The 21,462-nt window shown below is 48.4% G+C and overlaps 1 protein-coding gene across 2 annotated transcripts; it reads left to right on the top strand.

The window, feature by feature from the left end:
- Nucleotides 1-1,559: 1,559 nt before the first annotated feature.
- Nucleotides 1,560-20,813, top strand: xkr5a (XK related 5a). Of its 2 annotated transcripts, XM_041865373.2 has the most exons (7): nucleotides 1,560-1,798; nucleotides 7,487-7,670; nucleotides 8,263-8,447; nucleotides 15,267-15,479; nucleotides 16,277-16,446; nucleotides 16,801-16,912; nucleotides 19,333-20,813. In XM_041865373.2, the coding sequence occupies exons 1-7, from the start codon at nucleotides 1,672-1,674 to the stop codon at nucleotides 20,382-20,384; spliced, it is 2,043 nt and encodes a 680-aa protein (XP_041721307.2). In that variant the 5' UTR covers nucleotides 1,560-1,671; the 3' UTR covers nucleotides 20,385-20,813. The 2 variants fall into 2 exon arrangements, with proteins under 2 accessions (XP_041721307.2, XP_041721308.2); XM_041865374.2 differs by lacking the exon at nucleotides 1,560-1,798 and having other exon boundaries at nucleotides 6,988-7,670.
- The last annotated feature ends 649 nt before the right edge of the window (nucleotides 20,814-21,462 follow it).

The raw sequence follows: 21,462 nt of genomic DNA, 5'->3' as shown, positions 1-21,462 counted from the left end.
GACAGAATTCAGAACATGGGCCATTCTTACAGTGTTCTCCCTGTACACCAAGTCAGAACCGTAGGATAAATAAAGGGGGCATATAAGCACAAAATGAAAGCTCTTAACAATATTCGATGATTACATTCCTCTAAAACAGGTTATAGGCTACATGCGCACCACCAAGTCAGAACAGTAGGCGAAATTAAGAGGTGAAAATAAACCAAATTATTAGGGTGAGGCACATGGGCTGCTAACAGCTTACTACACAACATACACTTAGTATTACTTTCTTAGCTACAGTATACAGTGAGGTAAAAAAGTATTTGATCCAGAAAAACGCATGTAAAAAATGTTATAAATTGATTTGCATTTTAATGAGGGAAATAAGTATTTGACCCCCTCTCAATCAGAAAGATTTCTGGCTCCCATGTGTCTTTTATACAGGTAACGAGCTGAGATTAGGAGCACACTCTTAAAGGGAGTGCTCCTAATCTCAGCTTGTTTCCTGTATAAAAGACACCTGTCCACAGAAGCAATCAATCAATCAGATTCCAAACTCTCCACCATGGCCAAGACCAAAGAGCTCCCCAAGGATGTCAGAGACAAGATTGTAGACCTACACAAGGCTGGAATGGGCTACAAGACCATCGCCAAGCAGCTTGGTGAGAAGGTGACAACAGTTGGTGCGATTATTCGCAAATGGAAGAAACACAAAAGAACTGTCAATCTCCCTCGGCCTGGGGCTCCATGCAAGATCTCACCTCGTGGAGTTGCAATGATCATGAGAACGGTGAGGAATCAGCCCAGAACTAAACGGGAGGATCTTGTCAATGATCTCAAGGCAGCTGGGACCATAGTCACCAAGAAAACAATTGGTAACACACTACGCCATGAAGGACTGAAATCCTGCAGCGCCTGCAAGGTCCCCCTGCTCAAGAAAGCACATATACAGGCCAGTCTGAAGTTTGCCAATGAACATCTGAATGATTCAGAGGAGAACTGGGTGAAAGTGTTGTGGTCAGATGAGACCAAAATCGAGCTCTTTGGCATCAACTCAACTCGCCGTGTTTGGAGGAGAAGGAATGCTGCCTATGACCCCAAGAACACCATCCCCACCGTCCCCACATTTTGGAGCTGCCTTACTCAAGAAAACAAAAAAGAGACCATGTTAGTATGCGGCTTTATTAACTCAATGACATATTTTTTTTTTTTACATTGTTTGCAAACTGATTAATGCCCACCTGTTTTTAGCTAGAAATGTGGGGCTCAAAACAGAATGACAGGTCGCCAGTGTGTGTGACCCACCCACTCTGTTCCTAATCATTATCATCTCCCCTTGGAGGTGGTAGGGAAATGAGTGGCATGTATGGTTTTCTAGGACTAGCCAATAGGTGTTTTATTTATATTGTATTATATCTACATTTTTGTGATACTGAGGATTGTAAACCAGGATAGCCACTTATGATCGAAGAAGAGGTGACGAAAAAGTGTCACCGTCAATGTGACCGTTGGGAGTTTGTACAGTATCTACTGTACTGTGTACTACCTCTTTAAACACCGCACAGTGACGTCAGAAATTGTTTGACACGAGCCAGCCATCAGAACTAGAACGTAACGGATCCACAGAGGGAGAAGGATGACAATAATAATGTCCTCGGTTGGTTCTCGCGGCGCGCACGTCTCCGTATCATGATTAACGCTGGGCCCGTTGCCCGTGTGATGCCCTCCGCGGCTCGGAGCGGGTGTTGGATAGCATGGTGCCAGGCTATCCTTTTCGGTGTGTCGGGGTTGGTTATACTGGCCGAAAGAACCGCGCGTAAGTGGACACCGAATACTAGCCACTAACTTTTGTTATATTCTTCAAATAAACATTCACAGCATGTTCAAACAAACCTTGGACCTCTTTAGTGACCTTCACTGAGTTATATGCATTGGGAGAGCTCTTGGTTTTTGTCGGCCAAATGTAGCATTATGGGCTTCACCGAATGCGTATTTAGCTACAGTCTATCGCGCGCTAATTCCAGTACAGTTCAGCATCACTAGTTAGTGTAAGTACATAATATGAATGTGGCGTGACCCGGTAACCTTGCTGTGTATTGTTTCATTGTGGTCTTTTAACCCTTAGATACCCGGACCTAGTTCCTTGCATCAAAATTAAGCAGTGATTAGGACAGCCTCAGGAGACCTTCAAATAAAATTTCTGGAGAAGAAAAAATTACATGTATTTGAATTAGCCCATTGACAATGCATTATAAAATGTGTGGTTTGCATCACTTAATGCCCTGTGTCGCATATACTGTACGTGTCAAATGACTATACTTTCAAAATGTACTCAGGTGTCTCTGGACATCTTATGAGCATTTTGCATGCACTGAATTTCAGAAACTCACCTCTTTGGCAATGTACGAGATTATTTCGGAGGACCAGAACTTCCGTTTTTACAGGTTGGTGATTTTCTGCACCAATGTCCGGTAGTGTAGACCATACTATTTACCAACAGAGTTTTCATTTATATTTTTTGTAGCTGTATATTTACCACCACAAACCAATGCTGGCACTAACACCGTACTCAACGAGCCGTATAAGGCCATAAGAAAACAAGAAAATGCACATCCAGAGGTGGCACTCCTAGTGGCCGGTGATTTTAATGCAGGGAAACTGTGCAACTAGAGGCAAAAAAACTCTAGATCACCTTTACTCCACATACAGAAATGCATACAAAGCTCACCCTCACCCTCCATTTGATAAATCTGACCATAACTCTATCCTCCTGATTCCTGCTTACAAGCAAAAACTCAAACCGGAAGTACCAGTGATGCGCTCAATACGGAAGTGGTCCGATGAAGCGGATGCTAAGCTACAGGACTGTTTCGCTCGCACAGATTGGAATATGTTCTGGGAATCATCTGATAACATTGAGGAGTTTACCACATCAGTCACCGGTTTCATTAATAAGTGCATCGACGGCCTTCCGAGTGGCGCAACAGTCTAAGGCACTGCATCGCAGTGCTTGAGGCATCACTACAGACCCGGGTTCGTTCCCAGGCTGTGTCACAACCGGCCGCGACCGGGAGTCCCATATAGCGGCGCACAATTGGCCCAGGGAAGGTTTTCCTCCAACACATTGGTGCGGCTGGCTTCCGGGTTAAGCTGGCGGGTGTTAAGGAGCGCAGTTTGGCGGGTCATGTTTCGGAGGACGCATGACTCGACCTTGCAGCGATGAGACAAGATCGTAATTGAATCGCAATTGGAAATCACGAAAGTTGGGAGAAAAAGTGGGTAAAAAAATTAAAGGGCATCAACAACGTCTTCCCCACAGTAACTGTACGTACATATCCCAACCAGAAGCCATGGATTACAAGCAAAATCCACACTGAGCTAAAGGATAGAGCTGCCGCTTTCAAGGAGTGGGACACTAATCCGGACACTTATAAGAAATCCCGCTACGACCTCCGATGAGCCATCAAACAGTCAATACAGGACTAAGATCGAATCCTACTACGCCGGCTCTGACGCTCGTCGGATGTGGCCGGGCTTGCAAACTATCACAGATTACAAAGGGAAACCCAGCCGCGAGCTGCCCAGTGATGTGAGCCTACCAGATGAGCTAAATTCCTTCTATGCTCGCTTCAAGGCAAGCAACACTGAACCATGCATGAGAGCACCAGCCGTTCTGGACGACTGTGTGATCTCGCTCTCCGTAGCCGATGTAAGACCTTTAAACAGGTTAGCATTCACAAAGCTGCAGGGCCAGACAGATTACCAGGACGTGTACTCAGAGCATGCACTGACCAGCTGACAAGTGTCTTCACTGACATTTACAACCACCTCCATCACCCAGTCTGTAATACCTACATGTATCAAGCAGACCACCATAGTCTCTGTGTCCAAGAACACCAAGGTAACCTGTCTAAATTACTATCGCCCCGTAGCATGAAATGCTTTGAAAGGCTGGTCATGGCTTACATCAACACCATCATCCCAGACACCCTGGACCCACTCCAATTCACATACTGCCCCAACAGATCCACAGATGACGCATTCTCTATTGCACTCCACACTGCCCTTTCCCACCTGGATGAACACCTATGTGAGAATGCTGTTCATTGACTATAGCTCAGCGTTCAACACCATAGTGCCCTCCAAGCTCATCACTAAGCTCAGGACCCTGAGACTGAACACCTTCCTCTACAAATGGATCCTGGACTTCCTGACCGGCTGCCCCCCAGGTGGTGAGGGTAGGCAACAACACATCCACAATGCTGACCCTCAACACGGGGGCCCCTCAGGGGTGCGTGCTTATTCCCCTCCTGTACTCCATGTTCACCTACGGCTGCATGGCCGGGCACGACTCCAACACCATCATTAAGTTTGCTGAAAACACGACGGTGGTTGGCCTGATCACCGATGATGATGAGACAGCCTATAGGGAGGAGGTCAGTGACCTGGCATTGTGGTGCCAGGACAACAACCTCTCCCTCAACATCAGCAAGACAAAGGAGCTGATCGTGGAGTACAGGAAACGGAGGGCCGAGCACGCCCCCATCCACATCGACAGGTCTATAGTGGAGCAGGCCTAGAGCTTCCAGTTCCTCAGTGTCCACATCACTAAGGAATTATCATGGTCCACACATTCCAACACAGTCGGAGGCTGAAAAGATTTGGCATGGGCCCTCAAATCCTCAAAGTTATATAGCTGCACCATTGAGAGCATTTTGACTGGCTGCATCACCGCTTGGTATGGTAACTGCTTGGCATCCAATCGCAAGGCGATAGAGACGGTAGTGCGCACGGCCCAGTACATCACTGGGGCCGAGATCCCTGCCATCCAGGACCTCTATACCAGGCGGTGTCAGAGGAAGGCCCTAAAAATTGTCAAAGACTCCAGCCACCCAAGTCATATACTGTTCTCTCTGCTACCGCATGGCAAGCGGTTCTGATGCACCAAGTCTGGAACCAACAGGACCCTGAACAGCTTCTACCCCAAGCCATAAGACTGCTAAATAATTTAGTTTGTCCGGAAAGCTATAGGTTAACAATTTAACTACAGTATCTGCATTGACCCTTTTTGCACTAACTCTTTTGACTCATCATACAGCCTGCTGCTACTGTTTATTATCTATCCTGTTGCCTATTCACTTTATCCTTACCTATATGTACATATCTACCTTCATTACCTCATACCCCTGCACATCGACTCGGTACTGGTACCCCTTGTATATAGCCAAGTTATCGTTACTCATTGTGTATTTATTCCTTGTTTTATTGTTTTTCTATTATTTCAATGTTTTTCTTTCTGCATTGTTGGGAAGAGGCCGTAAGTAAGCATATCACTGTTAGTCCACCTGTTGTTTACGAAGCATGTGAGAAATATAAATTGATTTCATTTGTAATTACAAAGATCGCCACCAGTGGTGCTAAAAGTGTTTATAAGGATCTCTTCATGAAGATAGTGGTTTCCTTTTATGTATTGATCGCGTACAGACACTTTACCATGTGTTTAAAGACACTGTGATATATATGTCACATCAGGCTTTAAAGGGTTGTAGGCTGGGCTAGCCTTTCTACCGAGTGTGCCTTCTCAAAATGTACGATAGCTACATGCACTGAATTGGGATGATGCCAAGCCATGGTCATCCGTGACAGCTTTTGACTGAGGTTTCGCAAACCCAATTTAGCTACTTTCACTCACAGTCCTATCTTGTTTCTATTTCTGGCTACATCCACTCAACTTGCATGGCGCAAATCATACCGATAATAAGATAAATACATTTGGTGATGTTTGATTTTTCGAAGGGCACACAAGCAGGTGAGGTCCCCTCCATGCCGTTCTTCTGGAAACGGCTGCTGTGCATCCTTGTGTGAGAAGCCCTGAGTAAGCAGATCAATGACAAGAGCTCCGGCAAAGGTGACTGACTGCGCGCGATGCGACTTTGGCCTTGGCAGGGATGGCTTCTGACTGCGTGCGATATGACTTTGGCCTTGGCAGGGATGGCTTCTGAGTGCGCGCGATGTGACTTTGGCCTTGGCTGGGATGGATTCTGACTGCGCGTGATGTGACTTTGGCCTTGGCAGAGATGGCTTCTGACTGCGCGCGATGTGACTTTGGCCTTGGCAGGGATGGCTTCTGACTGCGCGCGATGTGACTTTGGCCTTGGCAGGGATGGATTCTGACTGCGCGCGATGTGACTTTGGCCTTGGCAGGGATGGCTTCTGACTGCGCGCGATGTGACTTTGGCCTTGGCAGAGATGGCTTCTGACTGCGCGCGATGTGACTTTGGCCTTGGCAGGGATGGCTTCTGACTGCGCGCGATGTGACTTTGGCCTTGGCAGGGATGGCTTCTGACTGCGCGCGATGTGACTTTGGCCTTGGCAGGGATGGATTCTGACTGCGTGCGATGTGACTTTGGCCTTGGCAGGGATGGATTCTGACTGCGTGCGATGTGACTTTGGCCTTGGCAGGGATGGATTCTGACTGCGCGCGATGTGACTTTGGCCTTGGAAGGGATGGCTTCTGACTGCACGCGATGTGTCTTTGGCCTTGGCAGGGATGGCTTCTGACTGTGCGCGATGTGACTTTGGCCTTGGCAGGGATGGATTCTGACTGCGCGCGATGTGACTTTGGCCTTGGCAGGGATGGCTTCTGACTGCACGCGATGTGACTTTGGCCTTGGCAGGGATGGCTTCTGACTGCGCGCGATGCGGCTTTGGCCTTGGCAGGGATGGCTTCTGACTGCGCGCGATGTGACTTTGGCCTTGGCAGGGATGGCTTCTGACTGCACGCGATGTGACTTTGGCCTTGGCAGGGATGGCTTCTGACTGCGCGCGATGCGACTTTGGCCTTGGCAGGGATGGCTTCTGACTGTGCGCGATGTGACTTTGGCCTTGGCAGGGATGGCTTCTGACTGCGCGCGATGTGACTTTGGCCTTGGCAGGGATGGCTTTCAACCGGATAAAAATACTGCTGTGCCTGAGCCTCCCGAGGGCCCCACCAACGGAGACAGCCAGTCCAGAGGGACAGAAATAATCAATATCTAGCCAACGAGCACTTCTCTCCTCCAGCCAAGTTTGTGGTCAAGAGGCATACACTTTAAATAGCAATTCATTCATTAATGAGTATCAATGAATTTGATATCGCATTTACATGCCAGTTTTTATTGTGAAACCAGGAGTCAGGGCAAGGGGATTGTTTCCAAATATACCGTTAATTCATCCATCCATCCACCTACTCACTAACTGATTCATGTAGATGGCTTTGTGTGCAATGGAATGTATCACCATTCACTCCCACCATAGACTGTACAGAATGTAAACAAAAGAAAACATTGTTGTGATTAGAATGTAATCTAAAATATTCTGTATGTAGGTAGGTAAATAGACCTTAGTACTTCAGTGCACTGATACACTATTATACTGTTACAAATGTATTATAATGTATCTATTTCTTCCCTCTGTGTGTGTGTGTGTGTGTGTGTCTGTCTGTCTGTCTGTCTGTTCTATACAGTGATCTACTGCATAGGATTCTACCTATGGAATGAGGAAACGCAGTGGGCGGGGTTGACCCTCGCCCTCCTGTTGCCAGGGATACTGGTCCAGGTGTTGAGTCTCAGGTGGTACCATGAAGATGGGGAAGACCACTATTGGTTCCTGACCCTCACACACGTGTTGCAACTGGGAATCTTCCAAAGGTGAGCCCACCCGAAACAATGGCCTCACCTGGGTGTGTTCAATAGGCACAAAAACAGATTGAAATGTGGAGGTAGTATCTGAACTTGTCCAATTAGAAATGCTCGCATTTGTTTTCTGTGGCAAAATGTTTTAGAACGTTTTGTTCCACTGTGCCATAATGAATACCACCCTGACTCAGACAACAAGAGAATGTGCCTCAGAATTAGATTTTGACTAAGAAGTTGCTGTCAGCTCAGTAATTCAGAGTAAAAATAATTTAGAAACCAGACATTGATATCCTTAGTTGGATGAATAAGGTCTCTATATCCTATTTGTCCTCTAGTACTATACCGGAAGTGATGGACATTAGAGGTTACCTTGAGAGGCTTCCATCATTAAACCTGAAATCTTAGCATTTTCTGTGTATCTAATCTGAATTAGATACAGCAATAATTCTACATTATATCCACATTGCAGAATTGCTCACACGATCCCACCAACACACAGTACATCGCATCATCCACCTTCGTACATAACCCAGTCTCTCTAGTGCTTCCCCATCTCACCAGCTCTGTCTCACAGTCGTTGGTCTTTGTCTCCCCCTTCTGGCAGGTTGTGGGACTGCATGGTGTCTGTATGGGACATGCAGGGTACTGTGGGGGAGCTGGGGGCGGCTGTGATGCAGCAGGCTGATGTGTCTGCCCTCCGCCTGTTGGAGGCCCTGGTCCTCACCCTCCCTCAGACCCTGCTGCAGACCTACGTCCTGGCCGTCACTGACGTGGAACTCGACTCCCCGGGTAAGACACCACTGTACCCAGGCAATGAATTACAAAGAAGCAAACATATAACCTAAGTCATATGTTATTAATTACTACACTGAACACAAATATAAACGCAACATGCAACAATTTCAAAGATTTTACTGAGTTACAGTTCATATAAGGAAATCAGTCAATTGAAATAAATTCATTAGTCCTAATCTATGGATTTCACATGACTGGGAATACAGATATGTATCTGTTGGTCACAGACACCTTAAAAAAAAGACTTTGAGCTGTTTATTACTATGTCAGTGTGAAAAGTAGGGAATAAGCTAGGGAAACTGACAGATCAATAACGTTACATTGCTTTACTGACTTTAATATAAACTCACATTGCACTGAAAAAACATCAGCTACATCAGCCAACTAAAGAGTAGCCAGTTTCTGCTCTGTTTGCTTTTACAACTTGGAAAAAGAGCGCAACACATACACACTAACAGCGCTGCCTCTGTTAAACTCTCCCGTGCCGGTCCAGCCAGCCTTTCAGAAGCTTTGCCTTCACACAGCCTGTCAGCCCACTCTGTGGTGTCCCGGCGGTCCTAAATCCAGCCGGCTGAAACCTCCAAACAGCCTACCCGACCGCTCTGAGGCATCCGCATGGTCCTAAAGCACACCAATGCCTCTTTTTGTATAACAGTGCAATCATAAAACTGGTATCACAGTGCAATGATAAAACAATGACAAAAATGCAATTTCAGAATGTGGGGGGGTCATGACCCCCCCCGTCCCCAATGAAAGTTGCGCCCCTGCTTTCGGACAATGCGATTAATCCCAATAAAATGAGCGCAGTAAAAAATTAACTCGAGTTAACTGATTAACTCTGACAGCCCTAGTTTTTAAATATGTCATTTTGTTGCCTAAATATACAGTCATATCCTAAAGAACTGAGGATTCCCAAACAGTTTGGAATATTCATTGAAATCACAGGAAACTGTACTATCCATTAGATCAAACTGTATTATCCATCAGATCAAACTGTACTATCCATCAGATCAAACTGTATTATCCATCAGATCAAACTGTATTATCCATCAGATGAAACTGTATTATCCATCAGATCAAACTGTATTATCCATCAGATCAAACTGTATTATCCATCAGATCAAACTGTACTATCCATCAGATCAAACTGTATTATCCATCAGATCAAACTGTATTATCCATCAGATCAAACTGTCACGGTTTCGGCCGAGACTGCTCCTCCTCCTGGTTCGGGCAGGCTTCGGCGTTCGCCGTCCCCGGAGTACTAGCTGCCACCGTTGAATGTTTCGTGGTGTGATTGCTTTGGTCTGTCTTGTACACCTGTGTCTGTTTGTGTTCTGATTACGTGTCCTATAAGTTCCCTGTTTTGTATTGGTTAGATTGTGTGTTGTTGTCTGCCTGTCGTTCGGAGCTGCGTGTTTGCGCTCTGTTTGTTTTGTTTAGTGTTTACGCATGTTTGCGTAATTCCCTCGCCTCTGTTTTTGTTCGAGGTCGTGTATTGTACTTTTGCACTTTGGACTAGTATAGTCTGTTGGACGAAGCCTCTGTGTCCTGCGCCTGACTCCTCCACCACATCCACATCGGTTCTTCTGACAGAACAACACAACCTACTATGGAGTCAGCAGGAGCAGTGGCGGCACCCAAGTCGCTGGAAGAACGGATCAGCTATCAGGACACCATGATCCGGCAACTTGGGGCCGCCATGGACGAGGTGTCCAACACTCTGCGCCGGTTGGTTACTGGAGAGGTGCCCACGCCTTCTTACACCATCCCATCACCAACGGCCAGTCCTCCTCTCTCAGCACCGGAACCCAGTGGCATTCGGCTCGCTCCCGAGGGCATATGACGGTTCTGCAGCCGGGTGTCAGGGGTTCCTCCTGCAGGTGGAACTCTACCTGGCTACTATACACCCAGCGCCCTCGGGATACGAGAGCGTCTCCGCCCTCATCTCCTGTCTATCCGGCAAGGCGTTGGAGTGGGCCAACGCCGAATGGAGGGGAATAGACGCCGCTACCATCACCTACGCGGAGTTCTCCCGCCGCTTCAGGGCTGTCTTCGATCACCCACCTGAAGGGAAGGCGGCGGGGAAGCGTCTGTTCCACCTCCGACAGGGGAAGAGGAGCGCACAGGAGTTCGCACTGGAGTTCCGGACGCTAGCGGTGGATGCGGGGTGGAATGAGAGGGCCCTCATTGACCATTACCGGTGTAGCCTACGAGAGGACGTTCGTCGTGAGCTGGCCTGCAGGGACACCAACCTATCCTTCGACCAGTTGGTGGACATCTCCATCCGTCTCGACACCCTGCTGGCTACCCACGGACGTCCCGAGTGGGGGTCATCCATTCCACCCTCCAGCACCTCCGAGCCGATTCCCATGGAGCTCGGGGGTGCTGGCGCTAGAGAGAGGAGGAGCGAGAACCCGAGGGGGGCCACCCCCTGCACCAACTGTGGCCGTGGAGGACACACCGCGGCCAGGTGCTGGGGAGGGTCTCCTGGGAGAGGGGACAACAGGTCACGCACTGGGGAGTCATTTCAGGTGAGTAGGCGCCCCACTTACCCAGAGCTCTCTGTTGGTCACATGAGTATTCCTGTGAGATTTCCACAGGTGGCACCTCATTCCCAGCATAAGGCGCTAGTAGATTCAGTCGCAGCTGGGAATTTTATTGATCGGGCATTTTGTTATAGGTTAGGAATTCCCCTTCGGCCGGTAGAAGCCCCCTTTCCTGTCCACGCCTTAGACAGCCGGCCGTTGGGGTCGGGGCTGATCAGAGAAGTCACAGCACCACTTAAGATGACGACGCAGGGGGGTCATGAGGAGATCATTCAGTTTTATCTGATTGACTCTCCTGCGTACCCCGTGGTGCTGGGGCTTCCCTGGTTAAGCGCCCATGATCCTACCATTGCGTGGCAACAGAGGGCTCTTATGGAGTGGTCTGCCCAGTGTGTAGGGAGATGTCTAGGTGTTTCCTTAGGGGCGACCTCGGTAGAGAGTCCGAACCAAGTGCCCGCAATGCGCATTCCCCCCGAGTATGAGGACTTAGCACTTGTGTTCAGCAAAACGAGGGCAACACGGCTACCACCTCATAGACAGGGGGACTGTGCGATAAATCTCCAAACAGGAGCGGCTCTTCCACGGAGCCGTGTGTATCCCTTGTCTCAAGAGGAGACAGCGGCTATGGAGACTTACATAGCCGAGTCCTTGGCACAGGGATACATACGGTCCTCCACTTCCCCGGTTTCCTCGAGTTTCTTCTTTGTGAAGAAGGGTTTGCGCCCGTGTATTGATTACCGTAGTCTCAATCAGATCACGGTTAAGTATAGTTACCCTCTTCCACTGATTGCGACTATGACGGAATCATTACGCGGAGCGCAGTTCTTCACAAAGTTGGATCTCAGGAGCGCGTACAATCTGGTGCGCATTAGGGAGGGGGATGAATGGAAAACAGCATTTAGCACCACCTCGGGTCATTACGAGTATCTCGTCATGCCATACGGGCTAATGAATGCTCCTTCAGTCTTCCAATCCTTTGTTGACGAGATTTTCCGGGACATGCATGGGCAGGGTGTGGTAGTGTACATCGACGACATCCTAGTGTACTCTTCTACACGAGCCGAGCATGTAGCCCTGGTGCGCCGAGTGTTGAGAAGACTGTTGGAGCATGACTTGTATGTCAAGGCAGAGAAATGCCTGTTCTTCCAGGAGTCCGTCTCCTTTTTGGGTTATCGGTTGTCCGCGTCTGGTGTGGAGATAGAGGTAGACCGTGTGTCGGCCGTGCGTAATTGGCAAACTCCAACCACTGTAAAAGAGGTGCAGCAGTTCTTGGGTTTTGCTAATTACTACCGGAGGTTTATCCGGGGCTTTGGACAGGTTGCAGCTCCCATTACGTCCCTACTAAAGGGGGGTCCGGTTCGTTTGCAGTGGTCAGCTGAGGCGGACAGGGCATTTGTCAAACTGAAGAACCTGTTCACCTCGGCCCCGGTGCTGGCGCATCCGGATCCCTCTTTACCATTCCAAGTTGAGGTAGACGCGTCCGAGACCGGTATTGGGGCAGTCCTGTCACAACGGTCCGGCACGCCACCTAAGCTCCGCCCCTGTGCGTTCTACTCCAAGAAGCTCAGCTCGGCGGAGCGCAATTATGACGTTGGGGACAGGGAGCTGTTAGCTGTAGTCCAGGCCCTAAAGGTGTGGAGGCATTGGCTTGAGGGGGCTCAACACCCTTTCCTCATTCTGACTGATCACCGTAACCTGGAGTACATCCGGGCAGCTAGGAGATTGAACCCTCGTCAGGCTAGGTGGAACATGTTCCTGACCCGGTTTGTTTTTAAGATCACATACATCCCAGGGTCCCAGAACGGTAAGGCAGACGCCCTGTTCCGGCGGTATGACACAGAGGAGAGGTCCATTGAGCCTACTTCCATACTGCCGGAGTCTTGTCTGGTGGCTCCGGTGGTATGGGAGGTCGATACGGAAATCGAGCGGGCACTGCGTACCGACCCTACTCCCCCCGAGTGTCCTGTGGGGCGGACGTACGTTCCGCTCGAGGTTCGTGATCGTCTTATTTATTGGGCACTGCCTTAGCGTGAAATACTGGTGGCTAACGTTAGCTAAGGATGTGAGGGTTTATGTCTCCTCCTGCTCGGTGTGCGCCCAGTGTAAGGCGCCTAGACATTTGCCCAGGGGTAAGTTACATCCCCTGCCCGTTCCACAACGACCATGGTCCCACCTCTCGGTGGATTTTGTGACCGACCTACCCCCTTCCCAGGGGAATACCACCATTTTGGTCGTTGTGGATCGGTTTTCCAAGGCCTGTCGTCTCCTCCCAATGCCGGGTCTCCCTACTGCCCTACAGACCGCCGAGGCCCTATTTACCCACGTGTTCCGGCACTATGGGGTCCCCGAGGATATCGTGTCTGACCGAGGTCCCCAGTTCACCTCCAGAGTCTGGGGGGCGTTCATGGAACGCTTGGGGGTCTCGGTGAGCCTTACCTCGGGGTACCACCCAGAGAGCAATGGGCAGGTTGAACGAGTCAACCAGGATGTGGGTAGGTTTCTGAGGTCCTACTGCCGGGACCGGCCGGAGGAGTGGTGTAGGTATATCCCCTGGGCAGAGATGGCCCAGAACTCTCTCCGCCACTCCTCCACCAATTTAACACCTTTCCAGTGTGTTTTAGGGTATCAGCCGGTCCTGGCACCGTGGCACGAGAGCCAGATCGAGGCCCCTGCGGTGGACGAGTGGATTCGGCGCTCGGAGGAGACGTGGGACGCTGCCCATGTCCATCTGCAGCGGGCCATCCGTCAACAAAAGGCGAGCGCCGATCGCCACCGCAGTGAGGGACCGGTGTACGCACCGGGAGATCGAGTCTGGCTCTCGACTCGAAACCTGCCCCTCCGCCTGCCCTGCCGGAAGCTGGTTCGGCGGTTTGTGGGGCCCTTCAAAGTCCTGAGAAGATTGAACGAGGTGTGTTACAGGTTACAACTGCCTATTGAGTACAAAAATATTAACCCCTGCGTTCCATGTGTCTCTTCTCAGGCCGGTGGTAGCTGGCCCACTCCAAGAAGATGAGATAGGAGAGACCCCTCCGCCCCCTTTGGACATCGAGGGGGCCCCGGCGTACAGGGTCCGGACCATCTTGGACTCGAGGCGCCGGATGAGTGGTCTCCAGTATCTCGTGGAGTTGGAGGGGTACGGTCCGGAGGAACGGTGCTGGGTGCCTAGGAGGGACATCCTCGATCCATCCCTCCTGACTGAGTTCCGCCGTGGGCATCCCACGCGCCCGGGTCCGCGTCCTCCTGGCCGTCCCCGAGGCCGGGGTCGGCACACGGCTGGAGCCGCGCGTCAAGGGGGGGTACTGTCACGGTTTCGGCCGAGACTGCTCCTCCTCCTGGTTCGGGCAGGCTTCGGCGTTCGCCGTCCCCGGAGTACTAGCTGCCACCGTTGAATGTTTCGTGGTGTGATTGCTTTGGTCTGTCTTGTACACCTGTGTCTGTTTGTGTTCTGATTACGTGTCCTATAAGTTCCCTGTTTTGTATTGGTTAGATTGTGTGTTGTTGTCTGCCTGTCGTTCGGAGCTGCGTGTTTGCGCTCTGTTTGTTTTGTTTAGTGTTTACGCATGTTTGCGTAATTCCCTCGCCTCTGTTTTTGTTCGAGGTCGTGTATTGTACTTTTGCACTTTGGACTAGTATAGTCTGTTGGACGAAGCCTCTGTGTCCTGCGCCTGACTCCTCCACCACATCCACATCGGTTCTTCTGACACAAACTGTATTATCCATCAGATCAAACTGTATTATCCATCAGATCAAACTGTATTATCCATCAGATCAAACTGTATTATCCATCAGATCAAACTGTATTATCCATCAGATCAAACTGTACTATCCATCAGATCAAACTGTACTATCCATCAGATCAAACTGTATTATCCATCAGATCAAACTGTATTATCCATCAGATGAAACTGTACTATCCATCAGATCAAACTGTATTATCCATCAGATCAAACTGTATTATCCATCAGATGAAACTGTATTATCCATCAGATCAAACTGTATTATCCATCAGATCATGCCAGCTCATCTGGGACTATAGACATCTATAATCAGAATGGGAACCTTGTTGAGAATTTAAATGATAGCCGGTTATAGTCGGACACTTGAGAAATAGGAAGGGGAAAAAAATCCTGTAAAAATGATCTGTTCATTTCTCTCTCTGGCCCTCTCCCCCACTCCCTTTCTCTGGCCCTCTCCCCCACTCCCTCCCCCCCATACTTCCCTCCCCCCCATACTTCCCTCTCTCCCCACTCATCCCCCTCCACAGTGGCGGCGTGCGCCGGCCTGTGCCTGCTGTCGCTGTCCTGGGCGCTGGTGCTGTTCAGCCGGGCGTGCTGCCTGATACGCCCTGGACACCTGGCCATGCCCCCGGCCGCCCTGCTGTGCCAGCTGCTGTGGAGGGCCGGCATGCTGGGCGCCCGGGTGGCCAGCCTCATGTCCTTCGCCCGCTACTTCCACTGGTGGGTCTGCGGCGTGGCAGGTGAGAGAGAGAGAGAGAGAGAGAGAGAGAGAGAGAGAGAGAGAGAGAGAGAGAGAGAGAGAGAGAGAGAGAGAGAGAGAGAGAGAGAGAGAGAGAGAGAGAGAGAGAGAGAGAGAGAGAGAGAGAGAGAGAGAGAGAGAGAGAGAGAGAGAGAGAGAGAGAGAGAGAGAGAGAGAGAGAGAGAGAGAGAGAGAGAGAGAGAGAGAGAGAGAGAGAGAGAGAGAGAGAGAGAGAGAGAGAGAGAGAGAGAGAGAGAGAGAGAGAGAGAACTCCTTGAGCATCAGTATTTACTCAGAGAACTTGATTGTAGTAAATAATGCATCAATGCAGATTTGAGATCCTTCACAGTCATCTGACAGCACAACCAATCAAAATGGTCATTTAGAATAAAGTGATTTGACCTACAATTGACCTAACGTACAAAGCCTCAGGTTAGAATATGAATATATTCAGTCAAATCAATAAAAGGCATCTTCACAACACATATCGTCCTTCAAAGCTAGTGTCTTGGCAACCAGTGTCCCCCTGCATGACGATGCACAATACCTCTTACCTCTGTCTCTGTTCAATCTGGTCCTGCTGAGCGCATGTGCATACACACACACACACACACACAACCCTGTCACTCTCTCTCTGTCACATACGCATGCACACACACGCACACGCACCCTCTCTCTCTCTCTCTCTCTCTCTCTGTGTGTCTCACAAACACACACACACTCTGTATTCCCACCACAGTAGTGCTCTGCTGTCTAATTCACTCTCAGCTAGCTATCTATTTTTACGTTGACCTCCAGGCTTCCACTGGCTCACAGCGTCTTTCTGGCTGGTCGCCCAGCAACCCGATATCTGCACCGGCCCGTGGCGCTGGCGGCTGTTCAACGCCGTGCTGGGATTGGTCCACATCTTCCTCTTCCTCAATGTCAAAGACGGCCCCTCACACTTCCGCATGGCCGGCTTCTACCTGGTACGTACGAGAGAAAGTGAGAGCGAGAGAGAGAGATGAAATTCGATAGAGGGGAAATTCGGTACGCTGCAACTGAATTGCCCTTTGGGGACAATAAAGATATTAGTTCAGATTTAGTTCTATTTCAATTTCCTGCTTCTACGTGGTACGTATGATGACGAGGAGGACGAGGACTGCCCTTCAGGGACAATAAAGATCGGTTTAATTGAATTGAGTGTGCAGCTTAGGAACGTTCTGATTGAGTTCAGTTTGAATCTACTGGGCTCGTTGTCATTGTGATGAGTTGTATATTTGTTTTGGGGCGGGCCTATTCGTTCACTCTCCTGACCTCTCGTATGACCTCTTCTCCTATAGGCCATGCTACTGGAGAATGCCACCCTACTAGTGGCAGCGTCAGACTTCCTCAGTGAGAAATCATGGGATAGCATAACCCTCCCTACCGCCGTGCTGTGCAGCTTCCTGCTTGGTGAGTCAATCTTTGGATTCTCCCTCTTCTAATGTAGAATTTAGTTTTAAGCCCCATGTTATGCCTGAGGTGTGTGCACAGAACAAAGAGAATGTTAAAAAGAGCTATTACAAAGCTAAAGTTAAACCTATTACGTTTTAAAAGGAAACAAGTAGGCCTACTTCTTATATTCAAATTTAGATTTCATTTAGGGCAAATTTCTACTACCAGAGAAACCTCAAATATCACAGATTTAGTCATGTTCATGGTTGTAAGGGATAGTTACTGGCTGTAGGTGCTGATGTGTAGAGTGTGCAATCATCAGCATACATAGTCATTTTAGGTTCTTGCAAGAGAAGTGGCAAATAATGTGTAAAAATAATGTGTAAAAAAAGAAGAGTAACGGCCCGCGACAACTGCCCTGAGGGATACCACACTGTACCCATCTGATGTTACTTAAAACATGTCACTACAGGCCTGATGGGAACAGCAAATTTGTCGGTAAACTTTCCAAATGTTTCCAAAACAAAAAACGATATGTCCCCATTGTTCCTCTTTAGTGCATATAACTATATGTCTCAAGTAAAAGCCTTGGTAGCGAGTTGATACAATTCCAAGTCTGGAAGGTTAAAACCACCCTCAGACTTAGGAAGTTGTAAAACTTTCTTTTTTTATTCTATATATTTTATTTGCCCATATAAAGTCTGTTATGACCAAGTAAACTTTTTTAAAGAATGTCTTCGGTGGAATAATTGGTATTACTGAAAATAGATACAAAAACGTTGGCAGCCATGCCATTCTAAAGAGGTTTATTCTGCCTGTAAGATTTATGGGAAGATTATTCCATATAAATATATCTGCTTTCATATTGTTGAGTAATGGAATAAAGTTCAATTTCTCAAGCGCATGCTCATCCCCAGAATCTTTATACGTGTCTATTTTCAAAGGAAAAAGCTAAGAACATCACAATTATCCAGAACATTAACAACTTCACAGTTAAGAACACTATAACAATATGGAAGATAATGTAACGTATTCTACGAGAACCAATATCACTTCCTTATTGAACAATCCTTGGATAGCTTTTCAGAATTCACCAATAAATTGGTCCACATGGAAAACTAAAGGCATAGAAAACGTTAATGTCTTGGTAACAGGAAATACATTTATTTCCATGACAGAATGAAAAAGTAATTTTTCAAATATATGCAACTTAAAAGTTACACCATCAAATTTATATTTGAAATCTTTTGGACATCAGAGCAACCTTGAGGGAATCTTATCTGAGTCAGAAAAGGATATTCATATGATAGGTAATATATAAAAAAAATTGCAGAGAGCATATCCAACTGACAATCTCTTTGAAACACTATAGTGAAGAAAAAAAACGATTGGAACCGAGACTTAAAAAGAACTGATGTTGGCACAAGATGGAGGGAAAGTTGGAGCATAACTAACTACATTACAGTTAACAAAAATGTACGCTTAATCTAGTATAAACTAATGTATAGAATGTATTATATAATAGACTAAATTCACACATTCTACAGCACAACGGCAGAGTCATGTCTTAAGTGTAAAACTAATCATGAGGCAAAGATGAACGGAGCAAAGTACAGAGAGATCCTTGATGAAAACCTGCTCCAGAGTGCTCAGGACCTCAGACTGGGGTGAAGGTTCACCTTCCAACAGGACAAAGACCCTAAGCACACAGACAACGCAGGAGTAGCTTCGGAGCAAGTCTCAAAGTTCTGCGACATGGAAAACGACAGTCTACAGACATTACGCCAGAGTATAAATGCAATGTTGTTTTGACCAGTGAGATCAAAAAACATGATTTTCTTGTGTTTTATATATATTTCCAAACTGTGAGTTTGGAATAATACTGTGAAAATAATGATAATGCCCTTTTAGTGTAAGAGCTGTTTGAAAAGCCTGTTTTGGTGGGATGGAGTTTTGGCCTTCCATTATGACATCACCAGGCGTTAAATTAGTTAATAGACCAATAAGAAAGAGTTCCAAACTTCTCTGCCAATAACAGCTAGTTTTCAGTTTTCCCCTCCCCACTCAGACCACTCCCAGACAGTCCTAGCAAAATTCTTGCTTGATAAATTGCTCCTCGCTAAGAAGCTATTTTTGTTTCTTTTTGACCATTTTAATTGAAAACAATCACATTAAGGTACTTAATTGTTACCCAGAAATTATTTGATATTGAGATAAAAATGGCTGCATAGGACCTTTAAAGCACCATGTCAAGCTTCAGACACAACCAACTTTGACTGTTTCCCATAGGGGACTTTCAATCCGATCACTTAACTGCCCTAACCTTTAGTGAATGCTTTAATTTTGGTCATCATTGTACATTATTAACCATTTAAACACCCTGTACTACACTGTGCGTGTTTCTAAGTCTCCCCTTCTCTTTTTTCTCCCTACTCCAGGCACCACCTCTTTGGTCCTGTACTACCGCTTCCTCCACCCCAAGTCCACCGAGATCGCCCAAGGCCAAGGCCAGGGCCAGGGCCAGGGCCTGGGCCACCGCAACCACCACATGGGCTCCACCTGCCTAGAAGGCCTGGAGCAGGGCGAATCTTCCTACTCCCTGGGGGGTGGGGGTGGTGACAAGAGTCTCCCCCAGGCTGCCCCCTCCTCCCTGCACAACCACGGCAGCTTCTCCCTCTCAGGCGTGGCCGGCTCCCTCCTGGAGCATCCTGGGAGTTGCGGTCCCAGGCCGGGTAACTCGTGCCCCTGCCGCCACCACCACTGGCTCCTGATTCGCTTGGCACTAAAAACCGGTGACGTGGGGAAGATTAACCACGCCTATGGCGCGGCGGCCATCTTGGAAGTGGACGAGTCCTATTGTAACAAGAGTACGGGCGGCGGTGGGACGACCACGGCAGGCGGCGGCAGCTGCGACGGGGTCTCCGGGGCCTCGGTGTCCGAATCGCAGGGAATGAAGGGGGGCCTGGCGCCCCTCTCGGACTGCAAGGAGGAGTTCCAGAGCGCTAGCGACGAGCCCACGTCAGCCGAGATGCCCGGCGAGGGCGAGGAGGAGAGCAAGGACAGCCTGGAGGACATGGAGAGCCCGCTGGAGTCGCCGGCGTCTGACTCCTTCAAGCGTAGCTCGCCCGAGGGCAAGTCGGTGTATGGGGAAAGCCCCGAGCCCTACTTCTGCCCTAACACCACCCTGTCCAGCACCACACTGTACTTCAGCGCCGACCCCCAGTCCCCCAGCAGCACAAGCAACCCCCGCCTGGACCGGCTGGACCGGGTCAGCCCCCCCATGGGCATGGCAGGCCTCAGCTCCATCCCCAGCGACCCCGCCCACAGGGACGTCAGGGGGCTGCAGATGGGTCGAATGGGGCCGTGCTACACCTCCTCACCCAAACTGGACTCTGGGGCACAGGGGGACTCACCGCCCAGCATCCCCCATCTGAGTGGTCCCAGGAGGCAGCTGATACTGTCACGCCGAGACCAGGACGATGGATTTTAGTAACGAGGGAGAGATTAAAAGAGAGATGGGAGAGAGAGACTGATTATGCTTCCTCTCCATTGACTTTTCAATCTCAACACCAGCTCAAAACCAGCTCATTTAGAAGACACATATCTTATGTAATATACATTTCCTATAGAGGTGCACTGTTACCAATTCTTGCTGATCATTCCAAGTACCAAGTACTTTCTCTTGAGGATCGGCCGATACCGGCGAGTACCGATTTAAGTATTTATTTTTCATAACATTAACTTTAACCCAGTTCAATCAATGCTACCTCCTAATCAACCAAACAAAATACAGTAAACAAATAATGATATATAAAAACACATAAATGCTTATGAAAAATAATGATATTATCACCATACTTAGGCGCCGAAACGATATGTATTGTGATTTTCACGCTTCTATATGTATTGCGATTTGATGTTCCAAACATATTGCTTACTGTATGTCTGCTCTAGAGGGACAAGAGAGAGCGATGAGAAAACGAGTTTTAATCACGGAAATTAAAGTGCTGAAAATACATTGGCTCACCATTTAAAAAGAAGATCGAGAACACGCTATAGAAGGAAAAATACTGGAGTATTACATTTTAGTCATTTAGCAGACGCTCTTATCCAGAGCGACTTACAGTTAGTGCATACATTTTTTTTAACATACTGGTCCCCCGTGTGAAACGAACCCACAACCCTGGCGTTGCAAACGCCATGCTCTACCAACTGAGCTACACGGGACAGCCATGGCACAGCCGACTAGTGCAAACATTATATCGCAATATCGTAAAAACGAATATCCCGACGTGTAACTGGGATCTATTTTTTTTTCTTCCCATCACTACTACGCAGGGGACATGAGCTCGGCTAAAGTGAAGATACCCGCCACAATATGTCAGCTACGTATCTGAACTTTGCATCTGCTAGCATGTACAGATACCCGGTTCAAGTAGTGCCGTATCGGCCCGATACCGAATACCATTGATAGTATCCGTGCACCTCTAATTTCCTTGTGTGTTTTTGTTATTCCTTTGAAAAGATACTCGCACCCCCCTGCCCCCCAAAATTAACACATGAACAGG

Source organism: Coregonus clupeaformis, chromosome 36, assembly GCF_020615455.1.
Source record: "Coregonus clupeaformis isolate EN_2021a chromosome 36, ASM2061545v1, whole genome shotgun sequence".
NCBI lineage: Eukaryota > Metazoa > Chordata > Actinopteri > Salmoniformes > Salmonidae > Coregonus > Coregonus clupeaformis.
The sequence above is the reverse complement of the archived record's forward strand: the minus strand, read 5'-3'. Positions and strand labels throughout refer to the sequence as shown.

Bases quoted from the DNA above. Each gene is read 5' to 3' on its own strand.
- xkr5a (XM_041865373.2), top strand. From the start codon at position 1,672: ATGATTAACGCTGGGCCCGTTGCCCGTGTGATGCCCTCCGCGGCTCGG. The intron at 1,799-7,486 runs GTAAGTGGACAC...TGTTCTATACAG, and splicing joins ACTGGCCGAAAGAACCGCGC to TGATCTACTGCATAGGATTC. The intron at 8,448-15,266 runs GTAAGACACCAC...CCCCCTCCACAG, and splicing joins CGTGGAACTCGACTCCCCGG to TGGCGGCGTGCGCCGGCCTG.